At 45.3% G+C, this 16671-nt stretch overlaps 1 protein-coding gene across 1 annotated transcript; it reads right to left on the bottom strand.

The window, feature by feature from the left end:
• Window positions 1-907: 907 nt before the first annotated feature.
• LOC140468535 (interferon-induced very large GTPase 1-like) lies at window positions 908-16134 on the bottom strand. The gene is made up of 2 exons (XM_072564623.1): window positions 16097-16134; window positions 908-6501 (listed from the first exon to the last, which is right to left on the bottom strand). The coding sequence occupies exon 2, from the start codon at window positions 6471-6473 to the stop codon at window positions 1557-1559; it is 4917 nt and encodes a 1638-aa protein (XP_072420724.1). The 5' UTR covers window positions 6474-6501; window positions 16097-16134; the 3' UTR covers window positions 908-1556.
• Between the last annotated feature and the right edge of the window lie 537 nt (window positions 16135-16671).

Genomic DNA, 16671 nt, shown 5'->3' with positions numbered 1-16671 from the left:
TCTGGTGCTAGACTGCTCGACTATGGACAACATCTCACCTGCATCTACCCTGCGAAACCCTTAAATATATTCAGTAAAATTACCTCTTGGGAATACAGGCCAAGTTTGACCAACCACTCTCCAAAAGACAGTGCCCCCATTTGAGGGACAAGTCTGGGGTGAAACATTGTTGTACTGCCTTGATGGAAATCATATTCTTCCTGAGATATGGAGACCAAAACTGCACACACTACTCCTGGTGCAGACTGACTGAGATCGGGGTATAGGCGATGGAGAAATATGAGGTTATCTCCATTGGGTTGAAGAAATACAGAATATGTTTTTCAATGGTAAGACACTGCAGATGTGTCTGTGGATTCTGTGGATGAGGGGATCCGGGAGGGAAGGTGTGTAGGTAAAGGGCAGGCAGAGGCTGTAGCTGATAAAGAGGAGCTTCCTCCTGGCAATGGGGCAGTCAGGAGGAGATTTCCATTGGTGCTGGATGCCTTCGTCTAGTTGTTCAGATCCAGGAGACTGGGATGGTCCAGGATTCCTGCTGTGCACATATAACCTAACCAGCCACTCTCCCTCACTATCAATGAAGGAGTGCAGATGTATAAAAGGACCATGTTGATAAGACTCTAAAGGCTATAACCTTTAGGAAGGCTAATTGAATATTAACCTTTATTGCAAGTGAATTTGAGTAGAGAAGTGCCAAGTTTTGATCCAGGTTGTGTGCAATCTCAGTCAGTCTGCACCAGGAGTAGTGTGTGCAGTTTTGGTCTCCATATCTCAGGAAGGATATGATTCCCATAAAGGGAGTAAATCAGTGTTTCACCCCAGACTTGTCCCTCAGATAGAGGTGTTCATTTGGAGAGTGGTTGGTCAAACTTGGCCTGTATTCTCAAGAGGTAATTTTAAAAATATATTTAAGTGTTTCGCAGGGTAGATGTTGTCCATAGTTGAGCGGTCCTGAACCAGAGAGATATCACATACATTTAATGGGCCGAATGGCCTACTCCTGTTTCTATGTGGTCCGAGATGTGAGCTCTCTTTGACAGGCTGCAGAAAGTCCCTGACATCACGATTCTGTGGATGAGGGGATCCAGGAGGGGAGGTGTGCAGGTAAAGGACAAGCAGAGGTTGTAGCTGATAAAGAGGAGCTTCCTCCTGGCGATGGGGCAGTCAGGAGGAGATTTCCATTGGTGCTGGATGCCTCCCTCTAGTTGTCCAGATCCAGGAGACTGGGATGGTCCAGGATTACTGCTGTACACATATAACCTAACCAGCCACTCTCCCTCACTATCAATGAAGGAGATGTACACCACCCCGTCCAGATCACACAGTAATCACCAGCACACATGCAGATATCGTCCAAGGCGAACTGTGTTTCAATTGCAGATGCCTTAGCTGTTTATCAGAGACAATGACTAACATCAACATAATTGCAGTTTGAGAGATTTTTGTCAGTATTAGAGGACGGCATGAACCAGCCCATTGGACGACTAAGCTTCCCATCCAATTGCATCACACATAATTACATCCGGACTTCCGCTGGATCCCAATGTACAACATGCTCACAACTTCAGATTTTGTTCTCCTTGATAATACGAGGTTTGGATTATTCCAGTCTCCTCAACCTTCACACCATACTCAGCTTCCAGTTCTGACACGATCTTCTCCCATGGAATGTTCCAGTTGGAAATGTTTCTTGCAGGATTCACCTTGTATTTCTCTGCAAACTCCTTGTTATAGGTATACAGGACCCATTTCCAATAAGATGGCACCCCAGCCTCTGGATTTAAAGGAATGTTCCAGGAACTGTGTTCCTCACATTGCATTTCGATATAGCACGCAATAGAAAGTAGCTCCTCTATATTCCGGATAAATCTTTGCCACCAATGTTCTTTATCTTTCTGGTACAGATAAATTGCGGTGGCTGTTGCTGTGCAGCTGTCAGTTACCAGCTCTTTGCTCCGTCTCCAGTGACAGCCCCCAATCCCCTGAGGCCAGTGACACGTTGCTGAGTGCTTCCCATGTGTATTATTGGTGTGATCACAGGGCACACGGCAAAGTGGGCAGCGATTTCCACAACCAGCCAACAATTTGTAGAGCTCTTTGGAAGGGTCATTGGGAAGATTCACCAGCGTTTGCTCAACATCCCATTTCTCAATGTCTTGGAGGAGGCATGTTCCCAAGGCAGGAATGAATTCATTCAATTTAATCACAAAACTTGGAGCATTTTTGAAAGCTCTTGTGTTTTCAAACTTTTCTTTTGGTAACACAAGGTGTTCTTCAAGTCTTTGTTTGAATTCATTCAAAAATGATTGAATGGTATCAGCTGAGCTTTTAATACAGTCAACGGTCGTCTTTATTTTGTCGATTTTCTGTTGCAGCACCTCTTTCGCTATGCAATAAAACGTGGATTTGTTGTTGTTCAGCCCTTTACAATGGTTCAGCACTTGCTCTTTTACCCAAACTTGTTCAAACCTTCTGGTCTGTTCAATGTACTCACAGTACTTGTCAAAGCTGTTGAGCTTTTTCAGATACAACATGATCCCCACTTGAAGGTTTCGGCGTGACTTAAGTTCTATCTTTTGCTCTTTTTTAAGGTGATCCACAATTGCTGAGCCCAGTTGTTGTTTGAGAGCTTCCAACAGAGCGGGCTTCAAGCAGGAATCACAGAATAATCTCGCACACGTCTCACTCTGGTCCTTTTCAGAATATATGCTTTTAAACATTGTAAAGTAATAACTTTTCTCATTCTCTAGTCTCTTCACGGGATTATGTTTGTCACAGAATCGATCATGCATCTCCTGAAATCTCTGAATGGCTTTGCCACACACATGGATTTTCACATCTGTACTTAATAGCTCATTGACTTTGAGTGTCACCCCATCAAGTGTCTGTAGATTTCTGTCCACTTCTCTCAGAAGTTCATGACAAAGAAACAAGTTGTAACTCTCACCTCTCTTAACAATCTCTTCTACATAATCGTCACATTGTGATATCAATTGGAGAGTTTTCTTCTTCGCTTCCAGTAAACGTGCAGATTCCACCCATTGTGCCATATTCTCGTCTTCCAAGTTTTCTCTATTTTGATGGAAGGAACGTATCAGACTATAAGCTGCGCGTATCTTCCCTTTAAACATCTCAAAGAAAGATGTTTTGTTTGTTTCCAGATGTTGCTCAGTGATCTTCCATTCCACGTTGCTTAACTCAACAAGACTCTTCCCAGATGTGAGCTTCATTGTGAGTATTCTTCCTTGCTTCCTCGTATTTTCCCTCAAGCTCTTTTCCATGTCTCCCTCGATGTTGACTGCGATGGGCTGGAAATGTACTGAGGCCATGACTTCTCTCCAAAATTTTTCAAAGGTTTCACTCAGTTCGCTGTCACCTTGTTCTGTTGATTTAAGTTTCAAATCATCCAAGAGCCGATCAATCGCCGCTTGGATTCTCTCACTGAAACTACTTAAAATGTGGTTTACTTTGTTAAGATCTCTCTGCCTGTTCAATGCTTCCTCACATCTCATCTTTGTGCGTGTTTCAAGCTCCCGACTCAGTGAGTCAAACCCCACTGCTGTCTCAGCCTTAAAATTCTCAATCAGATGTGCCTGGTTGGTGTCCTCCTTAAAATACTTCTCCATCTCATCCAGTATTTGACTTTTCTCTTCACTGATCATCTTTGTAACTTTCATATCCAAAGTTTCTCTGAGTTTCTGAAGGTCCCCTTCACAGTTGGCAATTTGACAGATTGCTTCCTGAAGACAGGAATGGACCTCACTCCTCAGCTTCCACTCCAAATCCGAGTACTTCTCCGACAGTCGATTGTAGGCATCTGTCACCAAGCTGTTCCTGAAACTGAAGATGAAGTTCTCATGTTTCACTGCGTTCCACGTACTTGTCATCCAGTGAATGAACTCTGGGATGGTGGAAGGTTTCCTGTTGAGAAAATGCTGCAAAATCTTGTGTTTGAGTTCTGTCACTGTCTGACTGTATCCCATACTAACTAGTGCCATTGGGGGAGTGCCACACCACAGCCCTGGGATGTACCAATTGTTTTTCTTGGAGTCATAATCCAAAATATCAGAGAACTTTGAGAATTTGTGATCTTGTCCCTCAGTTTTAGCGACAATCTTGGTCAGTGCGTCCAGCTCCTGGTGCAATGATTTGTGACTCCTCATATTCTTCTGACATGCAGACACATCTCCAACCTTTTGGTGGACAAATTGACAATTGGGTCTTTTCCCGACCACTTTCATACGAATTAAGGCATGGACAACAATTTGCAGGATGTCCTTCATTTCTGAGGCAGTCTCTGTGGACATGTTTATGATGATCAAATCGCTTAAACCAGCCACCAGAGTGGCCAGTTCATTGTCCTGCTCATTTCGGCCATCCAGGCTGGACCGTTCCTGAGCCCGCAAACCCTCAGTGTCCAGGATCAGGATGAAATCGCAGGCTTTCTCCTTCATTGTTCCTGTTGTTCTAATGAGCTGCATGTAGACCCCAGAGCTGCATCTCCCACAGCCCACTGCAAACTGACAGCCAAACATTACATTCAACAGAGTGGACTTGCCTGTGCTTTGTAATCCCAACACTGACAGGACAAAAATGTGGCAAGGCCCAACCTTCTTGTCAACTTCCATTAACACGCTAGTGACCCATTCCATGGGGATATTGGAAACATCTCCATCCATGAGCTCAATTGGGAAACCCTCTAACATCATATCGGCTGCCAACGATGGAAACTCTTTGATATCTGACGGAACACTTGGCTGGATCTGAAACACCTCATAGATGAGACCCATTTCCCGGAGGAAATGTTCCAATCCCAAGCTCTGGAATCTGTCCAGCAAGTTCTTACTGGGTTCAGTTAATTGTTCCTGAATACTTTGACTCTCCACTTGCTCCTCAGTCTCCAGGTTTAACATTCTGTTCCTATGAGACACTGTGAGTGAATTTGAATCCAACGCATGTCTCAGGCAATTTAGGAAAAGTTTCCTTTGGTTTCTCATTGTCTGGAGCCCAAGGATTATTTGCCTCATCAGATTCGACATCCCACGAAGGGCAAGTTCCCGACAAAGACCTTCTCTCTCTCTCTGCAGCTGACCGACATAATCTGAAACGTTAGCATCACTGAGACTCTTTAACTGACACATTTCCTTATCGATGCCTGAAATCTTTTTCCAAGTCTCTCCTTGGAAATACAACTCTCTCTCTCGGATCATTTTAATGCCTTCGCTCCCAATTACTCGAAGAATTTCTTCCGATTTTCCCCAAGCTTCTGAAATCACGTTGTTGTCTTCATCGATCAGAAACTTACTGGCCTTCACTGCTGGGAGCATTGTTTGCAAACTCTGTGCCTCCTCTTTCACTTCTGCCCCCTTTCTTAGAATCTCTATTAATTTCGATTGAATAGTTCGGAGAAAGTGTGCTTTGTTTTTTCGGTGTTTTGTTAAAATACGATCTTTTGCGATTAATTTAGCTTCAATCAATCTTTCTGAGTGCAAATATATTTGTGACACCTGGGAATTAATAATTAAAAACAGTTTCTGTTGAATCTGAGGATTGGAAAACAGAAATGCTTCGGCTTGTTCGTTCAAATGCTCGATGAAAACAAACAGAGCGGTGGCAATTTTTCCCAGGAACTGGACGTGTTCCGGAAAGTTTTGGGCATCTCCTCGGAGATTCATGACTGCAACAGCCTCTGGAATGATGTCAATATCCTTACTGCCAGATGGCAAATACCAGATCATTTCTATCAATCCGTCTGAAACCCTCCTGCTTCTATCGCCACATGACATACCATGATGGACAAAATAATCCAGACGGGGTTGTGAGTTGCTGAAAACCTGGTTTATCAGTTTAGACTTTGATGATGAGCAGTCGCCAAATCGAACAAAAGCGAACGTTGGAAGACTAGATGTGGCCATACATTCCTCAATGAATCCCGCCCTGTCTCTCATTGACTGAGGTCGGTATCTCCTCACCAAGGAGCGCATGGGATGCAGAAGAAAAGTTGGTCTCCCTTCCGGACTGAGCATGACGATTGGAAAGGCAAACTGGCACAAGGACATTCGGAGAATCAGTTCCTGCTGCAGAATAGTGTCCGCGCACACAAAGATCGCAGAAATAATGTCCAATGGATGGAAAGACATTGCAGTAGCATTCGGACTTTGAGGGGAATTATTAGAATCATCTTGCAATGTTTCATCTTCAGATGTGTCCTGTGTTCTGGCATTAGAATTTGCCTTCATTAGCAGCCTGAGGAAATGCCAAGGAATATCTGTTGTGCTGGTGGATTTCTTGTCCTCCACAGTCTCAATATTGATCTCCTTTACTTTATTCAGGGACAGCTTGTTGGGATAAAATTCCCACAGTCCAAGAGTTTTCAGAAGCTGTTTAAATGCATCCCAATAGTCGGTACTTGCTTCCCCACCTCGATTCTCCTCAGTACAGTCCTCATATTCATCAATATCCAAATTGTCCATTTCCCTCTTGAATGGATTCTTCAATTTTCTAAAACAGTAAGAAAGCAAAACTACATTTTTATTGCACAGTTCCAACCTTCAGACCTACTGAAATCTTCACAGTTCAACAGTGTCAAACTTTTCCTGTTAGATATGGTTATCTATACATTTAGAATCTGGTACATCATTAAATCCTATCACTTTTGAGATGTAATGGTGGAATGATCAGCTTGTGCAATCTAGATTTCCTCAACTCCTTTAAAATACTTCTGGGAAATCTACTGGGTTACTGTAATATTCAATATTGTTTCGTAAAGATACGATTTGAAGTCTTCTCAATTGACAAATGTTTTTGACTTTTGAGTTTGAGGGAGAGGAAAAATAATGCTGGAAGACTTAAATAAACAGACAATGCCAGAAATGCTCAAAGCATCTGTGGAGGTGATGGCATCGTTATATTATCACTGAGCTGTTAATCCAGTGACCCAGGTAATATTCTGGGGACCCAGGGTTCAGTCCTGCCGTGGCAGATGGTGGGATTTGAATTCAATGGAAATCTACAATTACGATTCTAAAGATGACCACAAATCAATTGTCAGAAAATAAAGCCTACCTGATTCACTAATGTCCTTTAGGGAAGGAAACTGCCATCTTTACCTGGTATGTCCATGTGACTCCAGATCTACAGCAATGTAGTTGACTCTTAACTGCTGTATGAGCAATTAGGGATGGGTAATAAATGCTGCCGAGCCAGCGACACCAACACCCCTAAAATGTGGGATTTTTAACATTCCAATTCAACGAATAAAAGAAGGGGAAGAGTTAACGTTCTGCTGTGCTTTTAAATCATCTTCAGAACTACAAAAGAGCTTGTGATACTTAGCTCCCAAAAAGAATTTCGAAATCGGGTGTTAATGCATTGTCTGAGATCAGGGATAAAACGCAACCGTGAACCAGGAATGATTTGAGATGGGTTAAGTGGGTTCTCCTGGAGACAGACGCGAAGTTTGGGCACATTGTGGTCCACGACACTGTTTGGGGAAATCTGTCAGAGGAATTTAATGCATCTCAGACACACATGTGGGTGCAGCAAGACCTCTAACGGCAAATTGGCCATGATTGCAAAAGGGTTTGAGTTGAGGAGCAGGATGCCTTACTGCAGCTATCCAGGACCTTGGTGAGAGCTTACCTGGAGGATTGCTTGCAATTGTATTATCCATCATTAAGAAGACACAAAATTGCCTTACTGCAGTGAAAAATCGCCAGACTGATTCCCATTACAACAGGTTTTGTCCTATGAGGAGGGTTTGGATTGACTGGGTCGGTATTTTCTAAACTGAGGCATAGAGTCAAAGAATCATAGAGATGTACAGCACAGAAACAGACCCTTCGGTCTAACCCGTCCCTGCCGACCAGATATCCCAACCCAATCTAGTCCCACCTGCCAGCACCCGGTCCATATCCCTCTAAACCCTTCCTATTCATATACCCAACCAAATGCCTCTTAAATGTTGCAATTGTACCAGCGTCCACCACTTCCTCTGGCAGCTCATTCTATACACGCATCACCCTCTGTGTGAAAACGTTGCCCCTTAGGTCTTTTTGCCTATTTACCCTATCCATACCCCTGATAATTTTGTAAACCTCTATATGGTAACCCCTCAGCCTCCGATGCTCCAGGGATAACAGCCCCAGCCTGTTCAGTAACAAGAGATCTATTCTTTATTGAGTACCTTGAGAGACTCTTACCCGACAATCTTGTGTAATAGATGTTCACCACTCCTTGAGAGAAGAAATTTCGCCTCATCACAGTACAAAATGGACTACTGCGCATCCTAAGACTTAACCCCTTGTTCAGAATCCTTAAACCAGGGAAAAAAAAATCATCCCTGCATCCAGTTGATCTCGCACTGGCAGAATTTCACATGTGGTGGAGGGTTGTTTTTCCGACTGGAGGCCTGTGACCAGTGGAGTGCCACAAGGATCGGTGCTGTGATGTCTACTTTTTGTCATTTACATCAATGATTTGGATGTGAGCATAAGAGGTACAGTTAGTAAGTTTGCAGATGACACCAAAATTGGAGGTGTAGTGGACAGCGAAGAGGGATACCTCAGATTACAACAGGATCTGGACCAGATGGGCCAATGGGCTGAGAAGTGGCAGATGGAGTTTAATTCAGATAAATGCGAGGTGCTGCATTTTGGGAAAGCAAATCTTAGCAGGACTTATACACTTAATGGTAAGGTCCGAGGGAGTGTTGCCGAACAAAGAGACCTTGGAGTGCAGGTTCATAGCTCCTTGAAAGTGGAGTCACAGGTAGATAGGATAGTGAAGAAGGCGTTTGGTATGCTTTCTTTTATTGGTCAGAGTATTGAGTACAGGAGTTGGGAGGTCATGTTGCGGCTGAACAGGACATTGGTTAGGCCACTGTTGGAATATTGCGTGCAATTCTGGTCTCCTTCCTATCGGAAAGATGTTGTGCAACTTTAAAAGGTTCAGAAAAGATTTACAAGGGCGTTGCCAGGGTTGGAGGATTTGAGCTATAGGGAGAGAATGAACAGGCTGGGCCTGTTTTCCCTGGAGCATCGGAGGGTGAGGGGTGACCTTATAGAGGTTTATAAAATCATGAGGGGCATGGATAGGATAAATAGACAAAGTCTTTTCCCTGGGGTCGGGGAGTCCAGAACTAGAGGGCATAGTGAGAGGGGAAAGATATAAAAGTAGATTTAAGGGGCAAATTTTCATTCAGAGGGTGATACGTGTATGGAATGAGCTGCCAGAGGCAGTGGTGGAGGGTGGTACAATTGCAACATTTAAGAGGTAGTTGGATGGGTATATGAGTAGGAAGGGTTTGGAGGGATATGGGCCGGGTGCTGGCAGGCGGGACTAGATTGGGTTGGGATATCTGGTCGGCATGGACGGGTTGGACCGAAGGGTCTGTTTCCATGCTGTACATCACCAAGACTCTATGAGAACAACCTATAAAGTGCTTGTTACGCTACAAGATTCAAAATATGAATGCCTGTGGGGAAGAAGCTGCAACTGCTCAAATTGGAACGTTGTACCAAAAAAAACATTCAGTTAGCAGGCCCAAGCAGCGTTTTTACCCAGAGAACAGTTTAAATTCAGCCAATTAACTTAAGAGGCCACTCAGAGCTGAAGGACCAATTAAATTTAAATCTGAAACCACTCTTGTGAGAAATTGATGTGTCATGGGGGGGGGGGGGTATATAACAGAGGGACGACTGGACAGAGAAGGGAGAGGAAACAGCGATCTGAGAAAGAAATACTGAGCTCTCACAAAAAAAAACTCCACACTCTCAAAACTGCCTCATCTACCTATAATAGTACAACTTTCTTGACACCAGAGGGGTTCAGAACAGATTAGTTACAGAGAAAGCAACCCTGAGAGCAGTATCAGTGGAGAGGAAGAGGAAGAGGAATGTTCTGGAAGATCCATTCTGTGTGAACTTTGAGGGGCTATGTTTTAATGTGTTGTTTTCTTATTAATTGGATTGATAGAAGTGGGGCCTATTTATAGAAGTTGGAACAGCCTACCCATAAAATTCAGTTCAGTAAGGGAATAGGTAGGAGTTAGAAGGGATTTATTCTGTTTGTTAGTAATTAGGTTAATTTATTCACTGTTGGAGTTAAATAAATAAATTGTTCGCTGTTAATTATAAAGTGGGTGACGGGATTCCATTTCATTTAACCGCTCCTTTCTAACAGATTCGGGTGGGAGATCGGTTATACCCCTTGTCACACTTTATCAGAATGTGAGACGATCTTTTCGAAGTGTTTCGTTTTTAATCCTCAGAAAAGTATCGACCTCCACGTCATCGCACTCTTCTGCAGCCGCTCCTAAAGCCTCCACATCCTTGCTGTAATGTGGCGAGCAGAACTGAACATAACACTCTGAATGTTGCCTCACCAAAGTCTTCTAAAGCTGCAACATGACATCTTGACTCTTGTACTCAATCCCCCAACCAGTAAAGGCAAGCATGCCATACACCTTCCTTACCACCCTATCTACTTGAGTGACCACCTTCAGGGAGCAATAATATCCCTCTGTCAATCAATGCTGTTCAGGGTCCTGCCATTAACTGTAAAGTTTCCCTTCTTATTTGACCTACCAAAGTGCAGCACCTCACACGTTCCCAAGTTAAACACTATCTGCCGTTTCTCCACCCAAATCTGCAACAGATCTATATCCCACTGTATCCTTTAATAACACTATCCACAATTCCACCAATCTTTTTATCATTTACAAACTTACTAACCTAGCTGTCTATATTTTCATTCGATTCATTTATGTATGTACAAGAAACAGCAGAGGTCCCAGTGTGGACCCCTGCAGAACACCCCACGAGGCACAGACCTCCAGCCTGAAACACACTCTTCCACCACCATCCTCCGCCTTCTGTGGGTAACCCAATTCTGAACGCACGCAGCCAGGTCACGGTGATTCCCGTGCATTGTAAGCTTCTGGCTGAGCCGACCATGAGGAACCTTGCTGCCAGCCTTACTGAATAGCACGCAGACAACATCCACAGCTCTACCCTCATCAATCAACTGTGTCGCCTCCTTGAAAAATTCCAGTTCGTGAGATATGACCTCCCGTGCACAAAGCCACGCTGACTGTCCCTAATTAGGCCATGCTTTTGCAAATGTGCTTAAATCCTACCCCTCAGAATTCTCTCCAATAGCTGCCCAGCCACCATTGTGAGACTCACTACTCTATAGTGTCCTGGATGATCCCTATTTCCCTTCTTAAACAAAGGAATAATATTAGCTCATTACCAGTTCTCTGGAACCTCCCCAGTGGCTAATGAGGATACAACGATCTTGGTCAAACACCCTGTAATCTCCTCTCTTGGTAACTTGGGGTGGATACCATCGGGCCCTGGTCACTTATCTAACTTAGTACTCTTCAAGAGACCCAACACCACTTCTTTCTTGATCTCAAAATGCCCGAGCATATTAGCATGCTTCACACTAATCTCATTGTCTTCCCTATCTCCCTCCTGGGTGAATACAGACACAGAGTACTCAGTTAGGAATTCACCCACATTCTCTGCCTCCGAGCACAAGCTCCCTCTTTTATCTTTGAGTGGTCCTATCTCTCCCTCGTTATTCTCTTGTTTCTAATGTGTCTTACAGAAGGCCTTGGGATTCTCTTTATTCCTGTTAGGTTCTTTTCCCAAGGTTTCACACACAAGATGCAATTTGTGCACACCAACTTCTGCAAACAGTTAAAGTTTATTAAAAGTCTGTACATGCCCAATAGGCGTGTGAAGCCCCGAATAAAGGAAACACATCTCCTTTATACAGTTTGCAATGCTCACAGATATACTGGTCACTCCCCCAGTCACATGCTACTCAACACAACCCCCCCAGCCCCTCCCCAACCAGTCACATGCCACTCAACACAACCCTCACGAATCATATGCCACTCAACACAATCCCCAGCCCCTCCCCCACCAATCACATGCCACTAACACAACCCCCAGTTCATCTCCCACCAATCCCATGCCACTCAACACAACCTCCCAGCCCCTCCCCCAACAGTCACATGCCACACAACACAACCCTCACTAATCATATGCCACTCAACACAACCCCCTAGCCCCGCCCCCACCATCACATGCCACTCAACACAACCCCCAGCCCCTCCCCCACCAATCACATGCCACTCAGCACAACCCCCAGCCCCTCCCCCACCACACACATGCGACTCAACACAACCCCCAGCCCCTCCCCCACCAATCACATGCCACTCAGCACAACCCCCAGCCCGTCTCCCACCAGTCACATGCCACTCAACACAACCTCCCAGCCCCTCCCCCACCAGTCACATGCCACTCAACACAACCTTCACCAATCCCATGCCACTCAACACAACCCCCCCAGCCCCTCCCCCACCAGTCACATGGCACTCAACACAATCCCCAGACCCGCCCCCACCAATCACATGACACTTCACACAACCCCCCCAACACAATTCCCAGCCCCTCCCCCACCAGTGACATGCCACTCAATTCAACTTCAAGCCCCTCCCCCACCAATGACATGCCACTCAACTGAAACTCCAACCCCTCCCCCACCAGTGACATGTCACTCAACACAACCCCCAGCTCCACCCCCACCAGTGACATTCACTCATCACGACCCCAGCCCCACCCCTACCAGTGACATCACTGTACACAACCCCCAGTCCCTCCCCCACCAGTCACATGCCACTCAACACAAGCCCCAGCCCCACATCCACCAGTGACATGTCACTCAACACAACCCCCAGCCCCACCCCCACAGTCACATGTCAGGTACACTGGCAGGATGAGGTCATGACCAGAGATAATGCAAATGAAAATGCCCTAATCCTGGGGAATTGTCATGTGGACGATTCCCCAGGACAATGTCGGTGTGATGTGTCCTAGCTTCAAGGGGTGACCAGAAAGCATTTCTGAATGGATTAAAGAATCTCTGGATGTCAAATGAACACAGGACGTTCACATGCCTGGGTCAGGACCGGGACTCACCATCCCTTGGTGCTGGGGTGGGCTCCTGTGTCACACTGCGGGTTGGGGTCAGGCACTGTGTTTAGGGGTGGGGCGTGGTGCATGGGATTGGGACGACTCTCCATGTGGATGTTCAAACCCAGCCATCTAACAGGGAATCAGAACAGAACACAGAATCCAACAAAAAACTTGGTGCTGAATTTGTGGAATTCTACAGGGTCATACTGTCCCTGTCCTGGGAGTGTTTAATAGGAACAGTGCAGAGGGAGATTTACTCTGTATCTGACCCTGTGCTGTCTCTGTCCTGCGAGTGTTTAATAGGAACAGTGTAGAGGGAGATTTACTCTGTATCTGACCCTGTGCTGTCTCTGTCCTGCGAGTGTTTAATAGGAACAGTGCAGAGGGAGATTTACTCTGTATCTGACCCTGTGCTGTCTCTGTCCTGCAAGTGTTTAATACGAACAGTGCAGAGGGAGATTTACTCTGCATCTAATCCCGCACTGTCCCAGTCCTCTGAGTGTTTATTTGGAACAGTGCAGAGGGAGATTTACTCTGTATCTAACCCCGTGCTGTCCCTGTCCTGGGAGTGTTTAATAGGAACAGTGTAGAGGGAGGTTTACTCTGTATCTAACCCCGCGCTGTCCCTGTCCTGGGAGTGTTCGATGGGATAGTGTAGGGGGATCTTAACCCTGTATCTCAGCATGCGCTGTCGCTTTCCTGGGACTACCTGTTGGGTTTAGTGTCGAGAAATCTTTACTGTGTACCTAACCTTGTGCTGTCCCTGTCCTGGTGGTGTTTGTTGGGACAGTGTCGAGGCAGATTTACTCTGTATCTAGCCCCACACTGTCACTATTCTGGGAGTGTTTGGTGGGACAGTAGAGAGGGAGAATTACTCTGAATTTAATCCCCCTACTAACCCTGTCCTGGGAGTGTTTGATGGGACAGTGGAGCAGGAAATGTTCCTCAGATGGTGAAGGTTAACACGAGGGGATATAGCTTTAAATTGAGGGGTGATGCCTTTCGGACAGATATCGGGGTAGTTTCTTTACTCAGAGAGTAGTAGGGGTGTGGAATGGCCTGCCTGCAACAGTAGTAGACTCTCTGACATTAAGGGCATTGAAATGGGCATTGGACATACACATGGATAAGAATGGTACGGTGTCGGTTCGAGGGGATCAGATGAATTTCACAGGTCGGTGAAACATCGAGGGCCGAAGGGCCTGGACTCTGCTGTAATGTTCCACGGAAGGCACTAACTGAGAGTTTAATTTGATAATAGTCAGGGACTGGTCATAAATGGCTGGGGTGGGAGTCGTCCGCGTTCCTGACTGACTGTCGAACCCACCCACTTCCACAATGTTCACTCAGTGCAGTTCAACCCTTTAATATTACAATAACTTCCAGACAGATATTCACATTTAATTTTTTAAATATTACGATCCCACTTCCCAAGATCATTTCATAGGCCCTTCTTGCTCTTCTAATTCCCTGCATGAGTTTTTTCCTGCTTTCTTTATATCTCTCGCAGGCCCTGTTCGATTTTAGCTTCCTAAACCTTACATATGTTTCTTTTCTCCTTTTGACTAAATTCCTAACCACCCTCAGCCTCCAAGAACCCTTACCTTGTCACCCTTGTCCTTCCTCCTTACTAGAACATGCCGGTCCGGAACTCTGATCTGTAGATCTTTAAACAACTCCCACGTGTCAGACTGGACTGGCCAGGTAACAGCTCCTCCCAGTTACCATTCCCTAACTCCTGCCTAATATTGACCTAATTTGCCCTCCCACAAAGGAGGTAACCCTCTTCGCTGTCCACTACACCTCCAATTTTGGTGTCATCTGCAAACTTACTAACTGTACCTCTTCTGCTTGCATCCAAATCATTTATGTAAATGACAAAAAGTAGAGGGCCCAGCACCGATCCTTGTGGCACTCCACTGGTCACAGGCCTCCAGTCTGAAAAACAACCCTCCACCATCACTCTCTGTCTTCTACCTTTGAGCCAGTTCTGTATCCAAATGGTTAGTTCTCCCTGTATTCCATGAGATCTAACCTTGCTAATCAGTCTCCCATGGGGAACCTTGTCGAACGCCTTACTGAAGTCCATATAGATCACATCTACTGCACTGCCCTCATCAATCTTCTTTGTTACTTCTTCAAAAAACTCAATCAAGTTTGTGAGACCTGATTTCCTATGCACAAAGCCGAAATGACTATCCCTAGTCAGTCCTTGCCTTTCCAAATACATGTACATCCTGTCCCTCAGGATTCCCTCCAACAACTTACCCACCGAGGTCAGGCTCACCGGTCTATAGTTCCCTGGCTTGTCCTTACTGCCCTTCTTAAACAGTGGCACCCCGTTAGCCAACCTTCAGTCTTCCAGCACCTCACCTGTGACTCTCGATGATACAAATATCTCAGCAAGAGGCCCAGCAATCACTTCTCTAGCTTCCCACAGAGTTCTCGGGTACACCTGATCAGGTCCTGGGGATTTATCCACCTTTATGCGTTTGAATGCATCCAGTACTATCTCCTCTGTAGTATGGACACTTTTCAAGATGTCACTATTTATTTCCCAAGTTCTCTAACTTCCCCACCCTTCTCCATAGTGAATACTGATGCAAAATACTCATTAGTGTTTTTTCTGCAGTTCCACACAGACCTTGCTGATCTTTGAGGGGCCCTATTCTCTCCCCCGTCACCATTTTGCCCTTAATGCAAAATCCCTATGGATTCTCCTTAACCCTATTTGCCAAAGCAATCTCCTGACTTCTTGCTGCCCTCCTGATTTCTCTCTTGAGTATCTCATCTTTCCACTTTTCTCTGGGTCCCAGCTGTCTCTACCTGACAATGTGCCTCCTTCATTCTCTTGACCTGAGACTCGTTTTCTCCAGTCGTCCAGCGCTCCTTACCCCTACCAGCCTTGCCCTTCACACGAACAGGAACATAACGGCCTCTGGACTCTCATCTCGCTTTGGAAAAGGGTGCTCCACTTCCCAGTGTGTCCTTACCTGGAGATTGTCTCCCCCAACTCACTCCTGAAAGTTCTGGCCTGTTCGTGTTACCATTGGCCTTACTCCAATTTAGAAGCTTAACTTTCGGATCTTCTTCAAGTAAAAACAAACCTCTCGATTTCCTGACCCTGTCTGAAGCTGCAGCTCCTGAAAGTACATCGGGATAGTGACTGAACAGCACAACTGCGGCAGAACCATCAAGTTCTGAGACCCGTCTTGAAACTTTTGTCCAATCAGAACCTTCGACGTGTCTGTTGCCAGGCAGATGTTATATGAGCAGTTTATCATGCCAGCGGTACTCTGCTTAGATCAAGAGATAGGGGGAGGGGAACTCACTCAGAAAAGCAGCTCTGTCTGTGAGATTCCTTGCTGGAGTTGCAAACTATGACCTACTTTTTAACTTCTTTTCTAGTTCTATCCAGTGGGAAATTTTATTTGTTTTAAACTTCAACTTGCTGCTGAGTATCACTTTCGAACTGAATAATCCCTCACCATTCTTTCAAAGGAAAAGTACGTGCTGGGGTTTGAAGTGTTGTGACTAATGCTGATGTCAGTCTGGTTTGGCATATTTTTATATTTAACTTCGATCTTAGCTGAGGGGATTCCTGTCGGAGAGAATAAACTTTTTCTCCTCACATTAAAAGTGAAATTTGCTGACACTGTGATGAGCTGGTGTAAAGGCTATT

The sequence above is a fragment of the Chiloscyllium punctatum genome, chromosome 47, assembly GCF_047496795.1.
Source record: "Chiloscyllium punctatum isolate Juve2018m chromosome 47, sChiPun1.3, whole genome shotgun sequence".
In the NCBI taxonomy this organism is placed as follows: Eukaryota; Metazoa; Chordata; class Chondrichthyes; order Orectolobiformes; family Hemiscylliidae; genus Chiloscyllium; species Chiloscyllium punctatum.
The sequence above is the reverse complement of the archived record's forward strand: the minus strand, read 5'-3'. Positions and strand labels throughout refer to the sequence as shown.